The sequence below is a fragment of the Oxyura jamaicensis genome, assembly GCF_011077185.1.
Source record: "Oxyura jamaicensis isolate SHBP4307 breed ruddy duck chromosome 9 unlocalized genomic scaffold, BPBGC_Ojam_1.0 oxy9_random_OJ106419, whole genome shotgun sequence".
Taxonomy (NCBI): domain Eukaryota; kingdom Metazoa; phylum Chordata; class Aves; order Anseriformes; family Anatidae; genus Oxyura; species Oxyura jamaicensis.
In genome coordinates this window covers 64,551-81,191 of record NW_023304182.1, presented here as the reverse complement: position 1 = coordinate 81,191, position 16,641 = coordinate 64,551, and the positions used below count along the sequence as shown (strand labels likewise).

At 60.5% G+C, this 16,641-nt stretch overlaps 1 protein-coding gene across 2 annotated transcripts; it reads left to right on the top strand.

Annotated features, from left to right (window-relative positions):
- The first annotated feature begins 1,058 nt into the window (after positions 1–1,058).
- Positions 1,059–16,028, top strand: LOC118157674 (diacylglycerol kinase beta-like). Of its 2 annotated transcripts, none has more exons than XM_035312096.1 (23): positions 1,059–1,153; positions 2,082–2,247; positions 2,996–3,235; positions 3,683–3,853; positions 4,686–4,735; positions 5,796–5,870; positions 5,950–6,069; positions 6,925–7,042; positions 7,140–7,228; positions 7,612–7,728; positions 7,805–7,903; positions 7,993–8,106; positions 8,202–8,275; positions 8,408–8,482; positions 8,579–8,664; positions 8,883–8,972; positions 9,160–9,320; positions 10,352–10,416; positions 10,877–10,967; positions 13,753–13,954; positions 14,922–15,042; positions 15,122–15,182; positions 15,415–16,028. In XM_035312096.1, the coding sequence occupies exons 2-23, from the start codon at positions 2,112–2,114 to the stop codon at positions 15,511–15,513; spliced, it is 2,454 nt and encodes an 817-aa protein (XP_035167987.1). In that variant the 5' UTR covers positions 1,059–1,153; positions 2,082–2,111; the 3' UTR covers positions 15,514–16,028. The 2 variants fall into 2 exon arrangements, with proteins under 2 accessions (XP_035167987.1, XP_035167988.1); XM_035312097.1 differs by having other exon boundaries at positions 1,071–1,137; positions 15,415–15,513.
- Positions 16,029–16,641: the final 613 nt, after the last annotated feature.

Sequence of the window (16,641 nt, the reverse complement as noted above, 5' to 3'; positions counted from 1 at the left end):
CTTCCCTTCCCTTCCCTTCCCTTCCCTTCCCTTCCCTTCCCTTCCCTCCATGTGCCCACCACGTTCCACGTGTGCGGCCGTAGTGCAGTGCCAGCAGCGGGGCTTTGCCCCCGAGCAGGATGGGGCTGCAGGCAGGGAGGCACGGCAGCACTGCCGGCATCTTGTCCTGCCTCTTCAGAGAGCGGGCTCTGCGGTATTTAATCACAGACCATAAAACACCATCTGTAATGCCGAGTCCGTGCACAACGTCTTCGTTTGGTTGATCAAAGTTTGGCAAGCGAGACTCGCTCGGCAAGCAGGGGGCGGCTGCAGCGTGCCTGGCAGCAGCTCCATAGGGGCTGCTGGAGAAGGAGCTGGTGTTTTGTACAACTGTGAATATCCTTCCCTTCTCCAGACATCACTCTGCCACCCTTGTGCAATCCACAAGGGGCTAATCACGGAAATTGAAATGTTTTGAACGTCGGCACAGCTTTCAAGTGTGCAGAAGTTTTTTCTTTCCTAGAAAAAGAGGTGCGTTTGCTGTCCGAAGGGCAGGAGGGTGGTGGAGGAGCCATCCCCCCCCTACCCAGGACAGAGGTGTGGGGTGTGAACGCAGCGTTTCCCACAGCACCCTCTCCTGACACTGGTACGAACTGGGGTGTCTTGTGGAAACGGGGCCAACCTCAGATGACCCCTGGCCCACCCCAGGAGCTCCCTGGGGTCCTCCCTAGCCCTCAGAGCCCCCACACCACTCCCTGGCCCTACCACCATCCCCAGCATGTGCCCGTCCCGAGTCCTGGATCAGCGCCCATGAAATGGGTGCCTGGCCATGGTGCTAGGAGGGCAGGTCCTGCTCACAGGGCTTTGTGCTGCCGTGGGATGCTTGGGGGAGGGTTTGGGGCGGTGGGGCAGCCCCCCAGCACACTGCGCCCCTCCAAAAGGGAGAAAAGTGCAGCACAGGTGGCCCCTGCCCAGGCAGGTAGGGGACCTGGGTGTTCCAGAAATTGTGGATCAGCGAGGAAACTTGTTGCCAATAGTCTGGGGGCAATGGGGAACCTGCTGGTGCCCTGCTCAGTGCAATGTCTTTGTCTCCCCAGACTCCACCAAGAAGCTCAAGGATGTCCTGGAGGAGTTCCACGGGGATGGCGTCCTCTCGAGGTACAACCCTGAACAGGTACGGCCCTTTTCCCTCCAGGCTGCTTGGCCATGCTGACGCAGGAAATGCTGCAGGGAGCCCATAGCTCCTCAGCTGGCTCCCCAGTCCCATCCCACTCCCTGCCACCGAGTCCCAGCACTGCAGGGACCCTTGCAAAGAGTATTTTGGGGCACCTCCTTGCCAGGCAGAGGCAGGGAGGGGGTTTACTTTCTCTAACTGCTTGCATACACTTCCCCCAGAGCAAATTATTTTGCTGTTGCCAATCCAAGGACCCGGCAGGCCCTCTACTTTGTCACACTTGCCAAAGGAAGGTCAGGGTTATTTTTTCCAAGAGGTGCTTTTTAGAGAGTCGTTCATGTGCCAGCATGACAGAGCCTTTTCAGAGGGGCCGTAATCACTAGAAACAAGGTGAAATGAGAAAACCGGCAGGTTGAATGCAGCAAGGAGGGGCAGCCGAGCTACCCGGCTATTTAAGCTCACGGTGGGGCTCCAGGATGCCGCAAAGGAGATGTCTCTGTTCTGTCCCCAAAAATGCCTCCAGCCCAGGTGGCACCAGTCCTAGCATGGCCCCAGCACACGGGCAGCCTGGGGCCCCTTTGCATCCTGCACTCCTGCAGCCTCCAGCACTGTGTGCGCAAGGCCAGGGGGTCCCAGGCAGCCCAGGGCAAATGTTTCTCCCCTTTTGTTAAACCTCCTGGCTCCTCTGGGCCTCGCCGTGGTGGTCCTTGCCCGCTGCCACCAGCGGGTGCCTGATGGGGTTCTGCGGGTGCCCAGCACTGGGGGCTGCCCCCAGGCCTGCCCCATGGAAGCTGGGTGCTGGGGAGGCAGCAGGCGCGGAGGCCGGTTTGTGGCGGAGGCCCCACACGTGGCAGCAGGGAGGGCAAGGGGCTCTGTCCCCGCCACCTGCCCTGGGCCTCCCCCACAGCCTCCCCTCCGCCCTCCCCAGCCCATCGACTACGAGGGCTTTCGCCTCTTCATGAAGACCTACCTGGAGGTGGAGGTGCCCGAGGAGCTTTGCCAGCACCTCTTCACGTCCTTCAAGCGGAAGATATGCCAGGCGTCCCCCGAGGCCCAGCGCCAGAGCCCCGGCATCCCTCAGTTCGGTGCACTTGGTGAGCCGGCTCTGCCCCTGCTGCTGGGTGCCCAGGGGGGCGACACCGTTCCTGTGGTGGCACAGGGGCAGGGGCCATGGTGGGGACACAGGGTCCAGCCCCAGCAGGGCTGCCACAGCCTGGATCCTTGCCATCAGCTCCCCCCAGCCCTGCTCTGCACCACGAAGGACGGGGCTTATCCCCAGGATCGGGGACCCAGGGGGCTTCATGGCACTTATTTCTCCACTTCTCCACGGGTTCAGAGCCAAAGTCACTTGATGCTGGCATCTCCATCCAGACCGAGGTGGCCTGTGCCCCTGTCACAGGTACCGATGCTGGTGGCCACGAGGTGTGCAGCCGTGGAGAGTGGGGTCGCTGGCTGGGGGCTGAGCACCCGACCCGATGGCTCTGTCCCCTGCCTGGTGGATTTGCAGCGTGTGGAGACATCTGCTGAAAGCTATTTAAACTGCAAAAACGATAAAAGAGCCTCCTCTGGTGCATGCAAAGGACGTGTCAGCCCCCTGCACAGCGGTGGTCCTTCCCCCAGGGATGTGGTGGGAGCCACCAGCCGTGCCGGAGGGTGGGGGGCAGCTGTGGTGCAGGACCCCCATTGAGCCCCAGGCCAGGATGCCAGCCCACTTGTGGGCAAGCAAAGAGGACGCGGTGGCTAGCGGCTGGCAGCTGGGTGGGCAGGGGGCTCCTGGAGGACAGGGCTAGCGGGGGAGGCAGACAAGTTCCCCACGCCCATGGGGATCCATCCTTTTTGCAGGGATCAACGGGAAAACGCTGCTGAGTGCCCTTGGGCGGCATGCGGCTGAGCCCAAGGGCTGCCACAGCAGCACGGCCGAGCCACAGCCGGCGTCCCTGAGCCCGGCATCCATCGCCAACGCCTCACCCAGCTGGTCCCGGTCATCCTCCCAGAAGTCCACCACTGGCACCCCCTCTGCTCATAACTCCTCAGGGTCTTCAAAGGTCTCCTCAGGTTCCCTGCTCAGCCCACAGTCTCCAGGTGAGCTCGGCCAGGGCTGCGCAGGGGATGGGTGGCAGGGTGGCTCCCACGGGATCCCCACGCTGCTGGTGGTGTCCCCATGGCAGCGGCAGTGACTTTCCCAACCAGGCGGCTCCCCAGGGCCTCAATACCTTTGCTTCACACACCAATGCCACCGGTCCTGAGCCACAGAGCCGCTGCCACTCAATGTCTTAATTACCTGGCAGCAGTTCCTAGGGAGAGAGGTGTTAACGAAGTGACTCACTGCTGCACCGGGAGCGAGCGTCCATCTGCTGCAGGTGACACTGGCAGCGCCAGCATGGGTTGTCCCCTTCCCTGGGGACAGGTGTCATCACTCAGCCCCGTGTCCCTCCATGCCACCCGAGTCCTGCAGAGCACCCTGGAGAATCCCGCAGCCCCCTCCTGAATGTGCAGCCCTAATTCTCTCCCCTCCCTCCCTGCCTGCAGGCTCGAGGAGCTCGGAGAAGAGGTTGCCCTTCAGCCTCCGGAAAAGCCACAGTGCCCTGAAAGCTGCTCCCCCGCACCCCCCAGCCTCCCTGGCTCAGGTGGTCTACTTGAAGGACATCGTCTGCTACCTGTCCCTGCTGGAGAGGGGACGGGCGGAGGACAAGCTCGAATGTAAGTGGGACCCCGGGGGCTGCAGGCTGCCAGTTACTGGGTGAACTGGGAGGAACTGGGGGGGACTGGTTCCTGGAGGAGATGCAAGGGCCAGACACACTGCATCCTCCTCTCCCATCACCTCTGCCCCAGGCCAGGCCATGGCAAAGATGAGGCCACAGGATGTTTTCCCAAAAAAGAGCAATATTTCAAAGAGGGAGAAAGTGAAGTGCTGGTATTTGCTGCTGATCACACCGACGGATTGTTTCAGACGTGGCGTTGTAATTAACTGATGAAGGCATGGCCAACAGCCACTGCAGGGTGGGCTGCACAACACGCGCTCCGCTGGGGATTGGAGCTAGGCTGGCTGCAAGCCTGCGGGGCTGCAGGGCTGGAGAACAAATGCGGGGCTAGAATTAAACCCTTGTGATCCCTGCTTTTGTCCACCACCACCACCCCAGTTTTATTCCCTGGTATTCCCTGGGTTAATGCCACCATGGGGCACCTGGGGACCTGACAGCAGGTATTTGGAAACTTTGGAAACTTTAACTGGGCGTGAAGGTTGTCCCAGGTGGGACCAGCATGGGCTGGTGATGGCTGTGGGCACTGAGGGATGCTGAGCAGGGTCCGGCCGTGACCCTTCCCACCAGGATCCCGGAGGAAGGCATGGGCACAGGCTGCAGCAGCCCCACGGGTAGATATGTGGCCTGGCATACATTTATCTTTCCCTCTTGTTGGAAATTCAGACCCTTCCCCAAGGAAAAGAAGGGGAAGAAGCACGCAGTATGAGGCACCAGGGCGTGGGGGGCCATGGGCCAGGTCCAACCTGCAACGGCTTTTCTTCTCCCTTCAGTTATGTTTCGCCTCTATGACACCGATGGGAATGGCATCCTGGACAGCTCGGTAAGCCTGAGGGGAGAAGCCTGGGGTGATGCAGGATGTCCTCTCCATGGGTGCAGGTGGGCTGGTGCAGGGCAGGCTAGTGGCACAGAGGATGAAGGCAGGGTGAGTCGGGGAATGGGACAGGACAGGACAGAATACAATTCAATACAATTCAATACAATTCAGTACAATCATTAGGGTTGGAAAAGCCCTCCAAGATCATCTGGTCCAAGCACCCCCCTACCACCAATGTCACCCACTGAACCATGTCCCCAAGCACCACGTCCAACCTTGCCTTGAACACCCCCAGGGACGGTGACGCCACCACCTCCCTGGACAACCCGTCCCAATGCCTGACTGCTCTTTCTGAGAAGAAATGTCTCCTCATTTCCAACCTGAACCTCCCCTGGCACAGCTTGAGGCCATTCCCTCTGGTCCTACCACCAGTTACCTGTGAGAAGAGGCCGACCCCCAGCTCCCCACAGCTTCCTTTCAGGCAGTGGCAGAGAGCAATGAGGTCTCCCTGAGCCTCCTCTTCTCCAGACCAAACACCCCCAGCTCCCTCAGCCGCTCCTCACAGGACTTGTGTCCCAGGCCCTTCCCCAGCTTCATAGCCCTGCTCTGGACACGCTCCAGGGCCTCGACGTCCTTCTTGTAGTGAGGGGCCCAAAGTCACAGAGCATGCTCCTGCTTTGCAGCATCTGGCAGCAGCTAAAAATAATTCACCCATGGCCAATTCTGGTTCCAAGTCAGGTGCCTGTATTTGAGAAAAGGAATTTTAGTGCACAGGGAAGAAAAAAAGAACAACAACAACAGCATAAGTGACGTTTTCTCTGTTTTCTGTGGGTATTTCCCTTGAAACCCCTTGTTCTGCCAGGGTGGTTTTTCCAATAGATAACCCAGTGCAGTTTTTGGGGTGGGTTCTCTGAGCAAAAAGCGGTTCGGTTCCCCGCTGAGAGCTGGGGTGCTGCCAGCCTGCGGCTTGCGTGGGCTTGTGCCCAGGGCAGCCTTGGGCGCCTTAGAGCCTCCAAGGCCTGCAGCTGCCCCTCACCTCCCAGCGTGGCCATGTCTCCGTGCACAGGAGCTGGATCGTATCATCAACCAGATGGTGCACGTGGCCGAGTACCTGGAGTGGGACTCCACCGAGCTGAAGCCTGTGAGTGCCCAGCTGGGGCCTGGGGGGACTCGGGGCCAGGCACCACACCGCTGTGCCAACGCCTCTCCCCGTCCTGCAGATCCTGAAGGAAATGATGGAGGAGATCGACTACGACCATGACGGGAACGTGACACTGGAGGAGTGGATCCGGGGCGGCATGACCACCATCCCCTTGCTGGTCCTGCTGGGCATGGAGACGGTGAGGCTCACTCTCATGCTGCTGCCGGGCCCTCTCAGAGGACCTGGAGGAGGCCGCCGTGTAGAGCGAGGCCGCAGCGCCAGGAGCCACGGGAGGGCAGCCTCCCCTCAGCAGCCCACATGGGCCTGGCTTTGCTCCACACCATCGCAGTGTGCTCCATTTCCACACGTTTAACCCAGGAGACGAGCTCCCAAAAAAATGCCAGGTCCCTCTGCTGGGGCGGGATCCCAAGAGCAGAGTTCAGGTGGTTTCCACCCTCTTTATTTCCCTTTCCTGTTTTTTCATCCTACCAAGCTTCATGTCTTCAAGGTGCATCCAAGTCCCCAGACACCTTATGATAGTTTGCAGGGAAAGTTTGGGCTTTTTGCCAGTTCTGGGGTTTGCTTTCTATGGAGACGCGAGCGGGCAGATTTTCAGGCAGGAAAACTCAAGCCACCAGGGAATTTTAAGTGGGAGATTTTCAGGCAGGAAAACTCAGCCCACTTAAGTGGGTACTGGGAAGTATTTGTGCCCAGATTTAAGAGACGTGCTCATCCAGCGAGGGTTTCAGCTGGCTTTATTTGCTCTCCCTGCTCAGCAAGCAGTTTTGCATGGCAAATAAAGTAAAGACGACGTGAAGCTGCTTGCAGGGAGCCGGTATCTGGTGGGGGTGATGTGGTGACAGGCACGTGGTGGCAGTGCCCTGGCCCCAGATGTGGCATCACCTGCAAAGTGTCCCCACTGCCAGGCCAGGAGCTGAATGTCCCTGGGGAGATGTGCCCAGCACCGGGGGCAGCATGAGTGTGGGGGGGACACCAGGGAGGGAAAGGGAGCAGGGAATGACCCCCACACACACTCTGCCCTGTTGCCCTGCAGAATGTGAAGGACGACGGGCAGCACGCTTGGAGGCTGAAGCACTTCAAGAAGCCTGCCTACTGCAACTTCTGCCGCACCATGCTGCTGGGTGTCCGCAAGCAGGGCCTCTGCTGCTCCTGTAAGTCACGTCCCCAGGACCTCCCAGCACCCCATCCCTGCCGGCGCCCAGCAGGGCACTCAAGGCTCACACTCACCTCTTCCTTCCCTCCTGCCAGTCTGCAAATACACCGTCCACGAGAGGTGCGTGTCCAAAGAGATCGCCTCCTGCATCAGCACCTACGCCAAGTCCAAGAGAAACACCAATGTGAGTAGGTGGCTGGTGCACAGCACGTCTCTGGCCCTTCCATCTCCTGCCCCACGGTGTCCTGCATGTTTTGTTGTTTTGTTTTGTTTTGTTTTGTTTTCTCCCTGGGGTTTGCAGCTCTTGCACGTTCCCAACCTCGGGAGCCCCATCCCTGACATGGTTCTGCAGGGGAGCGGGTGCTTGGAGGGGGCTGGTGGCCCCGGTATGCTGCGCAGGGCAGCAGAGACCTGTTATAGCTGTGTCGGGGGGTGCTTTGGGAAGGGCAGTGCCAGCCAGCACCCCTGTGAGAAAGCCCCCCCAAATCCCAAATCCAGGAGGTAGCCACAGAGCCAGAGAGGAGGCTGGAGGGCTTGTGGCTGCCGCCTCGGCCCCCCCCCCCCCAGGTGATGCAGCACACCTGGATCGAGGGCAATTCCCCCGTCAAGTGTGACCGGTGCCACAAGAGCATCAAGTGCTACCAGGGCATCACTGGCCTGCACTGCGTCTGGTGCCAAGTCACTGTGAGTGGGCAGGGGCAGGCGGGCTGGTGGGCTGCACCATGATGCCACCTCCGTGACGCCGCTCCCTGCCTCCCAGCTTCACAACAAATGCGCCTCTCACGTGAAGCCAGAATGCGACGGGGGCCCGCTGCGGGACCACATCCTGCTGCCTTCCTACATCTGCCCGGCGGTCCTGGTATGTGGCCACCTGGCCCCACGGCCCCGCGCCCAGCCCGCTGCCCTGTCCCCACGGCCTCCCCACCCACCCCTCACCTCGTCCACCAGGACCGGCAGTCCCACTGTCGGAGGTCTGAGAGCGACTCCCCGGCTGGCACCAGCCCCGAGGACAGCCAGAGCTTCAAGTTCAATGCTACCACGGCGGATGGGCAAGGTCTGCAGGTAGGGTCCACCACCGGGCCACGGCCAGCCCTGCCGGGCCAGCCCCCACGGGGGCCAGGTGTTTGCAGCCTTCGTGCTTTCTTTCTGCCTCACAGATCAGCCCCAGGCCCGGGACGCACCCCCTGCTGGTGTTTGTGAACCCCAAGAGCGGAGGAAGGCAAGGGGAGCGGTAGGTGTGCCCCTGTCTGGGGACAGCATCCCTCCCTGGCCCCACCGCTGGGGTCTGTGTCCCATCAGGATGCCCCAGCCGCCAGATGTGGACTCTCCTCCGTGGCATCCCTCACTCTCTCTCTTTCCCCAGGGTCCTCCGAAAGTTTCACTACCTGCTCAACCCGCGGCAGGTGTACAACCTGGACCGTGGCGGGCCCACTCCCGGGTACGGAGGTGCTGCAGCCACCAGCAGCCGCCCCAACCCGCCCCGGCACCCCCCTGCCCTGCTCCGTGACCGCCTTTCTCTCTTCGCCCCATCCAGGCTGAGCTTTTTCCGGGACACTCCAGATTTCCGCATCCTGGCCTGCGGAGGGGATGGCACCGTGGGCTGGATCCTGGACTGCATAGGTTAGCAAGCAGCAGGGACACCATCTGATACATAGCCTGGCTCCTGCAGAGCATCCGTCCCCGTATCCCCCGCAAGAGCTGTGCCTGGGTCCTGCCACCTCAAACAGCCCCTGGGCTCTGCTGGCATGAGGAGGGACATCGAGAGGAGCAGGGAACAAGCCCAGCCTGGGTGCTGCCCCTCCAGCGCTGCCCCAGACCTCTTTCTCCTTGCTCTGCAGACAAGGCGAACCTGCTGAAGCACCCGCCGGTGGCTGTGCTGCCCCTGGGGACAGGCAATGACTTGGCCAGGTGCCTGCGCTGGGGAGGAGGTGAGGCTGTGTGAGCATTGCCCTGGAGGGGATTCAGCCCAGGGGTGCCCCCGCATGTGCCCATGGGGTGCCATCCCAGGGCAGCACCTCGCTGGTGCTCCCCCACCAGCTCCAGAGCCATGCAGCATGGCTCTGCTCCCCTTCGCCCTCCTCCATCCTCCTCCAAGGCCTCTTCTGTCCCGTCCAGGCTACGAAGGAGGCAGCCTGATGAAGGTCTTGAAGGACATCGAGCACAGCACTGAGGTGATGCTCGACCGCTGGCAGATAGATGTGATTCCCAGCGACAAGGAGGCCAACGGAGACCCTGTCCCCTACAGCATCATCAACAACTACTTCTCTATTGGGGTGGTGAGTAGCAGGGCCATGCGAACGAGGCTGGCCAGAGCAGGAGCCCAGCAGAGCGCCCCGGCACAGCCACAGCCCCCAACCTGCCTGGATCAGGGCTTTTGGGGTGATCCCGCCGCCCCTGGGAAATGCTCCTCATCTGGAGCGAGGCAGCCCAGGATGCCAGTTCCCACCACCTGTACCCCCCTACTCAACCCCAAAAAGCTCTGAGGCAGCTAAAAACCCCTCTGGTGCTTTGCTGCCCAGGTAGGGGCCCGGGGGAGCCACCGCCGGGTTGCCTGTGTGAGGGCACTGCTGGACCCAGGCTCCTCGCTGCGCCCAAAGGGACGGGAGTGCCATGCTCCCCAGAGCCCTGTGCCATCGTGGCCAGTCCCCAAAAGCCAAGCTGAGCACAACGTGGGAAAGCAGGAGCAGGGAGCAGGCATGAGCTTCCCATCGCCTCCTCCGCTCCTGGTGCCGGGTGGTGGGCAGGGAGGCTTTGGGTTGCAAATGGCCCCCGCGCTGGGTTCAACCTTGGGCTTCCCCGCATCCCCCCGCCCTCTCTTGGCAGCATTTCTACTTGGAGGCTCCATGAGGAGGGACGGAGGCCAAGTGTGCTAATTGTGCCTTGCTTAACGAGCCCATTCAAAGCTCTCTGAGCAGCCCTGGCTGAGGCTGCCGTCTCAGTTACATGGGAAGCGCCCGCAGAGGTCCTGAGCCCCTCTAACAAGCCGCCACCTCATGCGCTTCCAAGGCCCACGTGTGGCTCTGCAGCAGTGGTGGGCATTCCTTGTACACCCCCAAAATGGTGCCCGCTAGCCTCGGGAGCCTCATCCCAAAGCCAGGCCCCTTTGTCCTGCTGGAGCGGTGCCCGGCTCCATGCCGGGGCTGCACGGCCTCGGGTGGTGCGACTGGGGCTGCCCTGCAGAGAGCCACGTGCTGGGGGCAAAGCGCCGAGCTCCTGCATCCCATTGCGCACACGGGGAGGGGGGGGCTCTATTTCCCAGCCCTCTCACTACCGTGCCATGGGTATCTCTGCCCTCCTCTCTGTGCAGGATGCCTCCATTGCCCACCGCTTCCACGTCATGCGAGAAAAGCACCCTGAGAAATTCAACAGCAGGTAAGCGCTGCCCGGCTGCCCTGCCACCATCGTGGGGCTGCCCGGTGTCCCCCAGCGCTGAGGGGACGTGCTGGAGCCCCCTCCCCTTCCACCACCACCATGGGCAGGCTCCTCTCGCCCCTCTCCCCGTGGAACGGGGCAGTTCACATGGCAGGCTGCTCCAACTTGGCAGCGCGTCCACTTGCGTTCATAACGCTTTGTAATTAGCGAGGAATTCTGGACCAGCAGGAGCAAGCCGTGCGGCGAGGGCAGGGCAGGGAGCAGGTCACGGCTAGCCATGGTCCTGCCAGAGCTTCGCAGAAATGGTTCCACTGGGGGAGGCCAGGGGAGGCCGGGGTGGCTCATGTCCCCATCATGGTGGCTCCAGAAAGGGTCTTGCAGCCCCTCTCGCTTCTGGCTGCGGGGCGGGGGCGAGCTGGCACCCCCAAGAAGGTTGCTCACGCTGCTCCTTGCACCCCAGGATGAAGAACAAGCTGTGGTACTTCGAGTTCGGCACGTCAGAAACTTTCGCCGCCACCTGCAAGAAGCTCCACGACTACGTCGAGGTGGAGGTGAGTTTCCAGGAAGATGGGGCATTTCGGGAGGTTTCGCCGAGGTCTCTCAGTTGGTGTCTTTGGAGCTTCGGGGATAGGGTGCCAGGACAGCTCTGACACCCCGGGGTGGTGGCAGGACCTCGGTGTCCCCCTGTGGGACAGGTGTGTACAGCGCCCAAACCTCTGCAGCCCCTGCAGCCAGGCTGATAATGACCAAACTAATTAATTAATCAAATAATTCATCATTAAATTATCAAAGAGCAGGAGCAAGAGTTCCCGATTGTCCAAGCTGAAGCGTCCCACAGACCTGCCACCCACCTCAGCAGCCCCCTGTGCTGAGTCCCCTTGTCCCCTGCCCTCTTTGCTGGCACGCCGAGGGAGCAGCCCTCAGTGCTCCCGTGGGATGTGCTCAGCGGCAGCGTGTTGGGGAGGGTCTCCAGGGGCCGGGCACATCCAGGGAAGAATTTTGTTAAAGTCTGTGCGTCGGTGAGGCAGCCGCTCTTCAAACACAGCCCCACATCTCCAGCGAGGAGCTCGCTGCAAGGCCAGCCAGCTGCAGGCAGAAGAATAGCCCTGTATTTTTCCCCTTCCAGCTGAATTTGAGAGTGTGCCTGGAATATTCTCTCTGTAAACTCCGTGTCTGCTCACAGCCGTCTTTGGATTACATGGAAACAGCCTTTAATTAGAGGAGGGAGGAGGGACCGCTGCGTGCCAGCGGTTGCTAAGAGCTCTGTCATTTTGCAGTTTGCATTGGTGGGGTTTGTGCTGGGCTTTGCTGCAAACTTCCGGCTCGCCTTATCTCTGCATAAATGCCCCCTTTTAGAACTGATTCTTGAGGGCTACTGAAAAAAAAAAACAAAAAACAACAAAACAAAACAAAACAAACCACAACTGTTGCTGTTGTGGGTCTGGCCGTGCTGCACACGGAGCTGTTAGTGAGTGCAGCGTGGGCATCCCGGACGGCCAGGAGAGCTGCCGAGTGTGAGGAGCGTGTGAAGAGAGGTTTTGAAGCCTGTGTCTACACGGGAAGCTCCAGCCCCTCCTAAGTCCTTCAGAGCTCCAGCTCTGCCCTCCAGATGAGACGGGGCAGGAGCTCCTGCCCTGCACTGCCCCATCAGCTGCTACCGCCATGCATGCGGCTGCCTGGGAGGGTGAGACCCCAGCCCCAGGGCCAGGGGCTGCTGTAGGATGCCCCTGGTGCCTCTGCCGTGCCGGCAGGAAAGCGTTAACCCGGCAGCTTTTTAAGTTGAAAGTAGCAGCAGCCCGTCCTCCCTCCAGCTCCGAGGCAACTGTCATCCGTGCAGAGAAATGGCAGTTTTGTTTTGGAAATTGGCACTCGCTGCGGTACAGCTCCTGGAAATGAATTTGCTTTTTCCCCAGCTGCAAATTTCTACTTCCAGCGTCGCTGCCAGCACGCCGTCAGCTGCCCCAGCTCAAAGAGCCCATTGTAGCACGCTGGCATGCAAACAGAGGAGGGCTGCAGAGGGAGAAACTGCTTCTGCTCGCCGGCCCAGCGCCAGGGTGCGGGTGTGCGGCAGCGTGCCCGTGCCCGCAGCCCCACGGGACTGCACCCGTGGAGGTGCCTGTGCCATCCCCCAAGTCCTGCGATGGACTCGTGGAGGTGCCACTGCAGACGGGGTGCTCAAAGCCCCCGGGAATTAACGCCTGGGGTCGGGGAGGGGGCGAGGCTCTGCCCGGCCGGAGCACGGAGTGCGTCGTCCGCAGCGCTGCGAGGAATCATGGAGCGCTTGCTCAGCATCTGCTGCTCGAGGCACGAGTCCCACACATCGTGGTGTTATTAAAATGTGTTGGGAAATAAGTGAAACCCAGCCTCTGAGTGACATTTTTTTGCAAACCAGGAGATGATTCCTGCCTTTTGCTTTCACGGCAAGGCTAAAAATAAGATCACTGACTCGAGGGGAGGCAGAGGAGATCTGAACAAACAGAGATGCTCCCTTGTGTATGCGCCCATCTCTGCCGGCCAGCAAGCTCAGCTACTGAGGAGTGCTTATAGAAAGTGTATTAAAAATAAGCTTGAAGCCTTCCCTCAGCTCAAGCAAAACAACAGGAGTCAAAGCAGCACCGGGGTTTTATCAGCCAACTCACATTTCTCTTGGCAAAGCAACACAGGGAGCAGAAATTCCTTCACATCACCAAAATGCAGGGAAAAATGTGCCGGTGTTTGCTGAAGTGTAGCCTAGCAGGTAGGGAGCAGATGCTTGGAAAGAAATACAGATGCTTCAAGGAAAATACAGATGCTGTAGCAAAAATGGAGTTGAAAGTGAGAGACGGCTGCTTCCTACGGCAGTCCTGACTTCAGAGGGATGCAGACAGAAGAGCTCTTGTTTCTTCAGACCTAAGGCTCCATCCTTCCTGGTGGAGGACGAGGTAAATGCCATGTGCTGGGCGTCCTGAACAGACGACCTGCAGTGAAGGGCTGCGTTGCCACATCTGCTGCCCCCAGCTGTGCAGGGCAGCCACAGCCACCAGATATTTCACCCTTTTTAGGGTGCTTTCAAATCCATCAGTCTTGCCGTGTGAGCGTGAAGTGCCAGACACAGGCCTGTGCACCAAAACCTGACATTTTTCCTCTGTCACCTTTCTTGTAATTCCCCCCGGAGTCATTTCTAGTTTCTGACAAGGCGAACTGTTTGGAGCTAGCCTTGGGGCAGCCACACTCTGGGGTTTGCAGAGCTCGGGTGGAGCAGGGGGAAGGGGAAGGCTGGTGCTGGAGAAGCTCACGAGGTTTTTGTGGGGCCGGGCTGGGCTGGTGCTACTTGATCAGCTGTCTTGTGTCTGGCAGTGTGACGGGACCCTGCTGGACCTGAGCACCACTTCCCTGGAGGGCATCGCTGTCCTCAACATCCCGAGCATGTACGGCGGCTCCAACCTCTGGGGCGAGACCAAGAAGCAGCGCGGCTACAACCGGGTGAGCAAGAAGGCGCCAGAGAAGCTGCACGCCACGGTGGTCACCGACGCCAAGGAGCTCAAGTTCTGTGCGCAGGGTGAGCGGGGGTGCCCAGGGAGGGGTCCCTGCGAGCTGGGGAGGGCAGGGGGCTCTGCCCACCCCGGCCTCACATCTCCAGGGCCACTGGTGCCGAGGAGGGCAGGAAGCTGCAGAATTGGCACAAAAGGATTTTTTTTTAAGCTTTCCTCTGCCACAGTGCCATCAGCCTGGCTGGCTTCTTGCAGGAGCAGCTCATTAGCTGCGAGCTCCAGCTCCTGGAGCCAGGACACCTGCAAGTGGCAGAGGGAAAAAAGCAGCCCTGCAGTCCCCGGAGGCACCGTGCCCCCCTCATACCCCTGCCCAGCACCGTGCCTGTGCCCTGGCCAGCGTCTTGCAGCTTCTGCCTTGTTACACCCAGCACCAATGTGCAAAGGGCTGGCGGGGGGCTGGTGCTGGGACCCGGGTGCTGTTTCAGGCAGGGAGACTTACACTCTCAAGATTTTGTGGGAGCTGCCTGCCCGACACGGGGCACTGAGCCTATCGGCCAGGGGGGCTCGGGTGAGCTTGGGGGGATGGGTTGTGTGCGGGAGCCCTCAGGCTGCCCATGAATGAAAGCCAGACGGGTTCAGGCTGGAGAGCTCAGACTCGGACGGTTTCCTGGGCCGGAGGCAGCCTGCCAAACCCGTGGGACAAAGCAGGAGCTTTGCTGCAGGCTCTGCTCTGGAGCCAGACCCGGTATTTTGCTGCTGTAGGCAGATGGCTGACTGTGCCCTCCTCCGGCCAGCGCTGCCTGCTCACAGTCCAGCTCCAGAGGGGGGCTTTTTGGCACTGGGCTTGATGTTAAATCACTTTAAAAAAAAAACGAGCACGCTCTCACTAGCCACCTGGGGAGCATCCCGGGGAGGGGGGCGGGGGTGGTGCTGCCCCAGGGCCCCACCATCAGCCAAACAGGCGCAGAGGGGATGCCCCAAGCGGGGATGCAGGGATGTGACGGCTCGGCCCCAACTCATGCCCCTCTCTTGCAGACCTCAGCGACCACCTGCTGGAGGTGGTAGGGCTGGAGGGCGCGATGGAGATGGGGCAGATCTACACGGGGCTGAAGAGCGCAGGAAGGAGGTTGGCCCAGTGCTCGTCTGTCACCATCAGGTATTTGTCCCTGTCCCGGCAGAGCGCCCAGCAGGCAGCAAAAGCTGGCACCTGCGTGACCCTGCGCTCCCTCTTGCAGGACCTCCAAGCTGCTGCCCATGCAGGTGGATGGTGAGCCCTGGATGCAGCCCCCCTGCACCGTGAGTCCCTGGGGAAGGGGCAGAGGGGCTGGGGGTGGCTCAGCTCCTGGGGCTTGGTGCAGGGAGGCTCCGTGCCCCTGCTCCTGGGTGCTGAGCTGCTCCCTCTCGGGCTGGCTGGGGTTGCTCCGTGGCGCCCCCGAGCCGGGGGATGCTCGGTGCCCAGCCAGAGCATGACTCACCCCTCAGCTGGTTGGGAGCTGCTCGCCGATCTGTGCTCTTTGTTTATTTTTAGGTCAAAATTACACATAAAAGCCAAGTGCCAATGCTGCTGGGCCCTCCCCAGAAGAGCAGCTTCTTTTTCCTGAAGAGGAGAAACCGAACTCGAGACTAACCCATGCTCAAGGAGCTGCAGTCCAGAGGCACCCGGATGTCCCAGGCCTCCCGCGGGCTGGCAACCTTCATCTCCGCGCCTCTCCTGACCCCTCTCTCTGCTTTGGAAACGCCGCCTTGGAAAGCAGACCCAGGCTGCAAGGGGCAGGAGGGGCTCCTGCTCACCCCCAGCCCCCATGCCACGGTGGGGGGACGAAGCCACCCCAGCCCCGTGGGGATGCTTTGCCCTGGGAAGGGCTCTGCGGCTCCTTCCCAGCCACCGCGGGTGTTTTCCACAGCCGGGAGCGGAGCGATGGGCACCGGCAGCCGGGCGTGCAAGGAGCGCGTTCGCTGGAGCAGCGTTAGGACTGTGTTGTTTTGTTTTTTTTTTTCCCTTAATTTAAATAACTGCCCCCTTCCTCCTGCAGAACTGCAAACGAACGTGCTCCTGAGAAAAAAGCCAAGCTTCACTTATTTATTTGTAACCCTCTCGAAGGACACTTGGTGTTTTGCTGCACTGGCTTTCTGTCCACCAGACCTGCGCATCCGAGAAGTTATTTATTTTCATAGCCCAGGGGAGATGGCATCCTGACCCTTGCTTCCGTCGCTGCCACCAGAGCAGGCTTTCCATGCCTTCGGCTAGCTTTTCTGGGTTGTTTTGAAGCAGATGCAAATGCGGTGTTCGCTCTCAGCCCTGGAAGCTGCTTTGGAGCCCACAGCCTGTGGGGCAGGTTGTGCGGGGATAGACCTCATTTGGGACCTGGGATGAGCCCAGGGCAGAGAGAAGGAGCAGGCGTTGGGGTGTGGGAATGGCCAGGAGGGATCCCCTGGGGAGCTGCCAGCCCCCAGCAAACCCCAGCTCCGGGCTGGACTTTGCATCTGGGTTTGTATTTCTGTATTTATTTAACACACTTGGGGCAGGGGGGAGGCTCCAGGAGTCGCTTCCCTTTTATGAGGTGAGGTTGGACACGAATGCCACCCCCTTTCTTGCTGACCGTCCTGCCAGTGCCCTGGCATAGGCTGCATCCATGGTGCCTCCTGCCTCGCTCGGGGTGGCTCAGCGGGGAGCTTCCCATTGCCCCAAACCTCCCACTTGGAAGTGTCCCCTTTTTGCACGTCCCCAGCTGCTTTGCCAGGACAGTGCCCTCCC

Bases quoted from the DNA above. Each gene is read 5' to 3' on its own strand.
- LOC118157674 (XM_035312096.1), top strand. From the start codon at position 2,112: ATGAAGACCTACCTGGAGGTGGAGGTGCCCGAGGAGCTTTGCCAGCAC. The intron at 3,854-4,685 runs GTAAGTGGGACC...TTCTCCCTTCAG, and splicing joins GGCGGAGGACAAGCTCGAAT to TTATGTTTCGCCTCTATGAC. The intron at 10,968-13,752 runs GTGAGTTTCCAG...TGTGTCTGGCAG, and splicing joins ACGACTACGTCGAGGTGGAG to TGTGACGGGACCCTGCTGGA.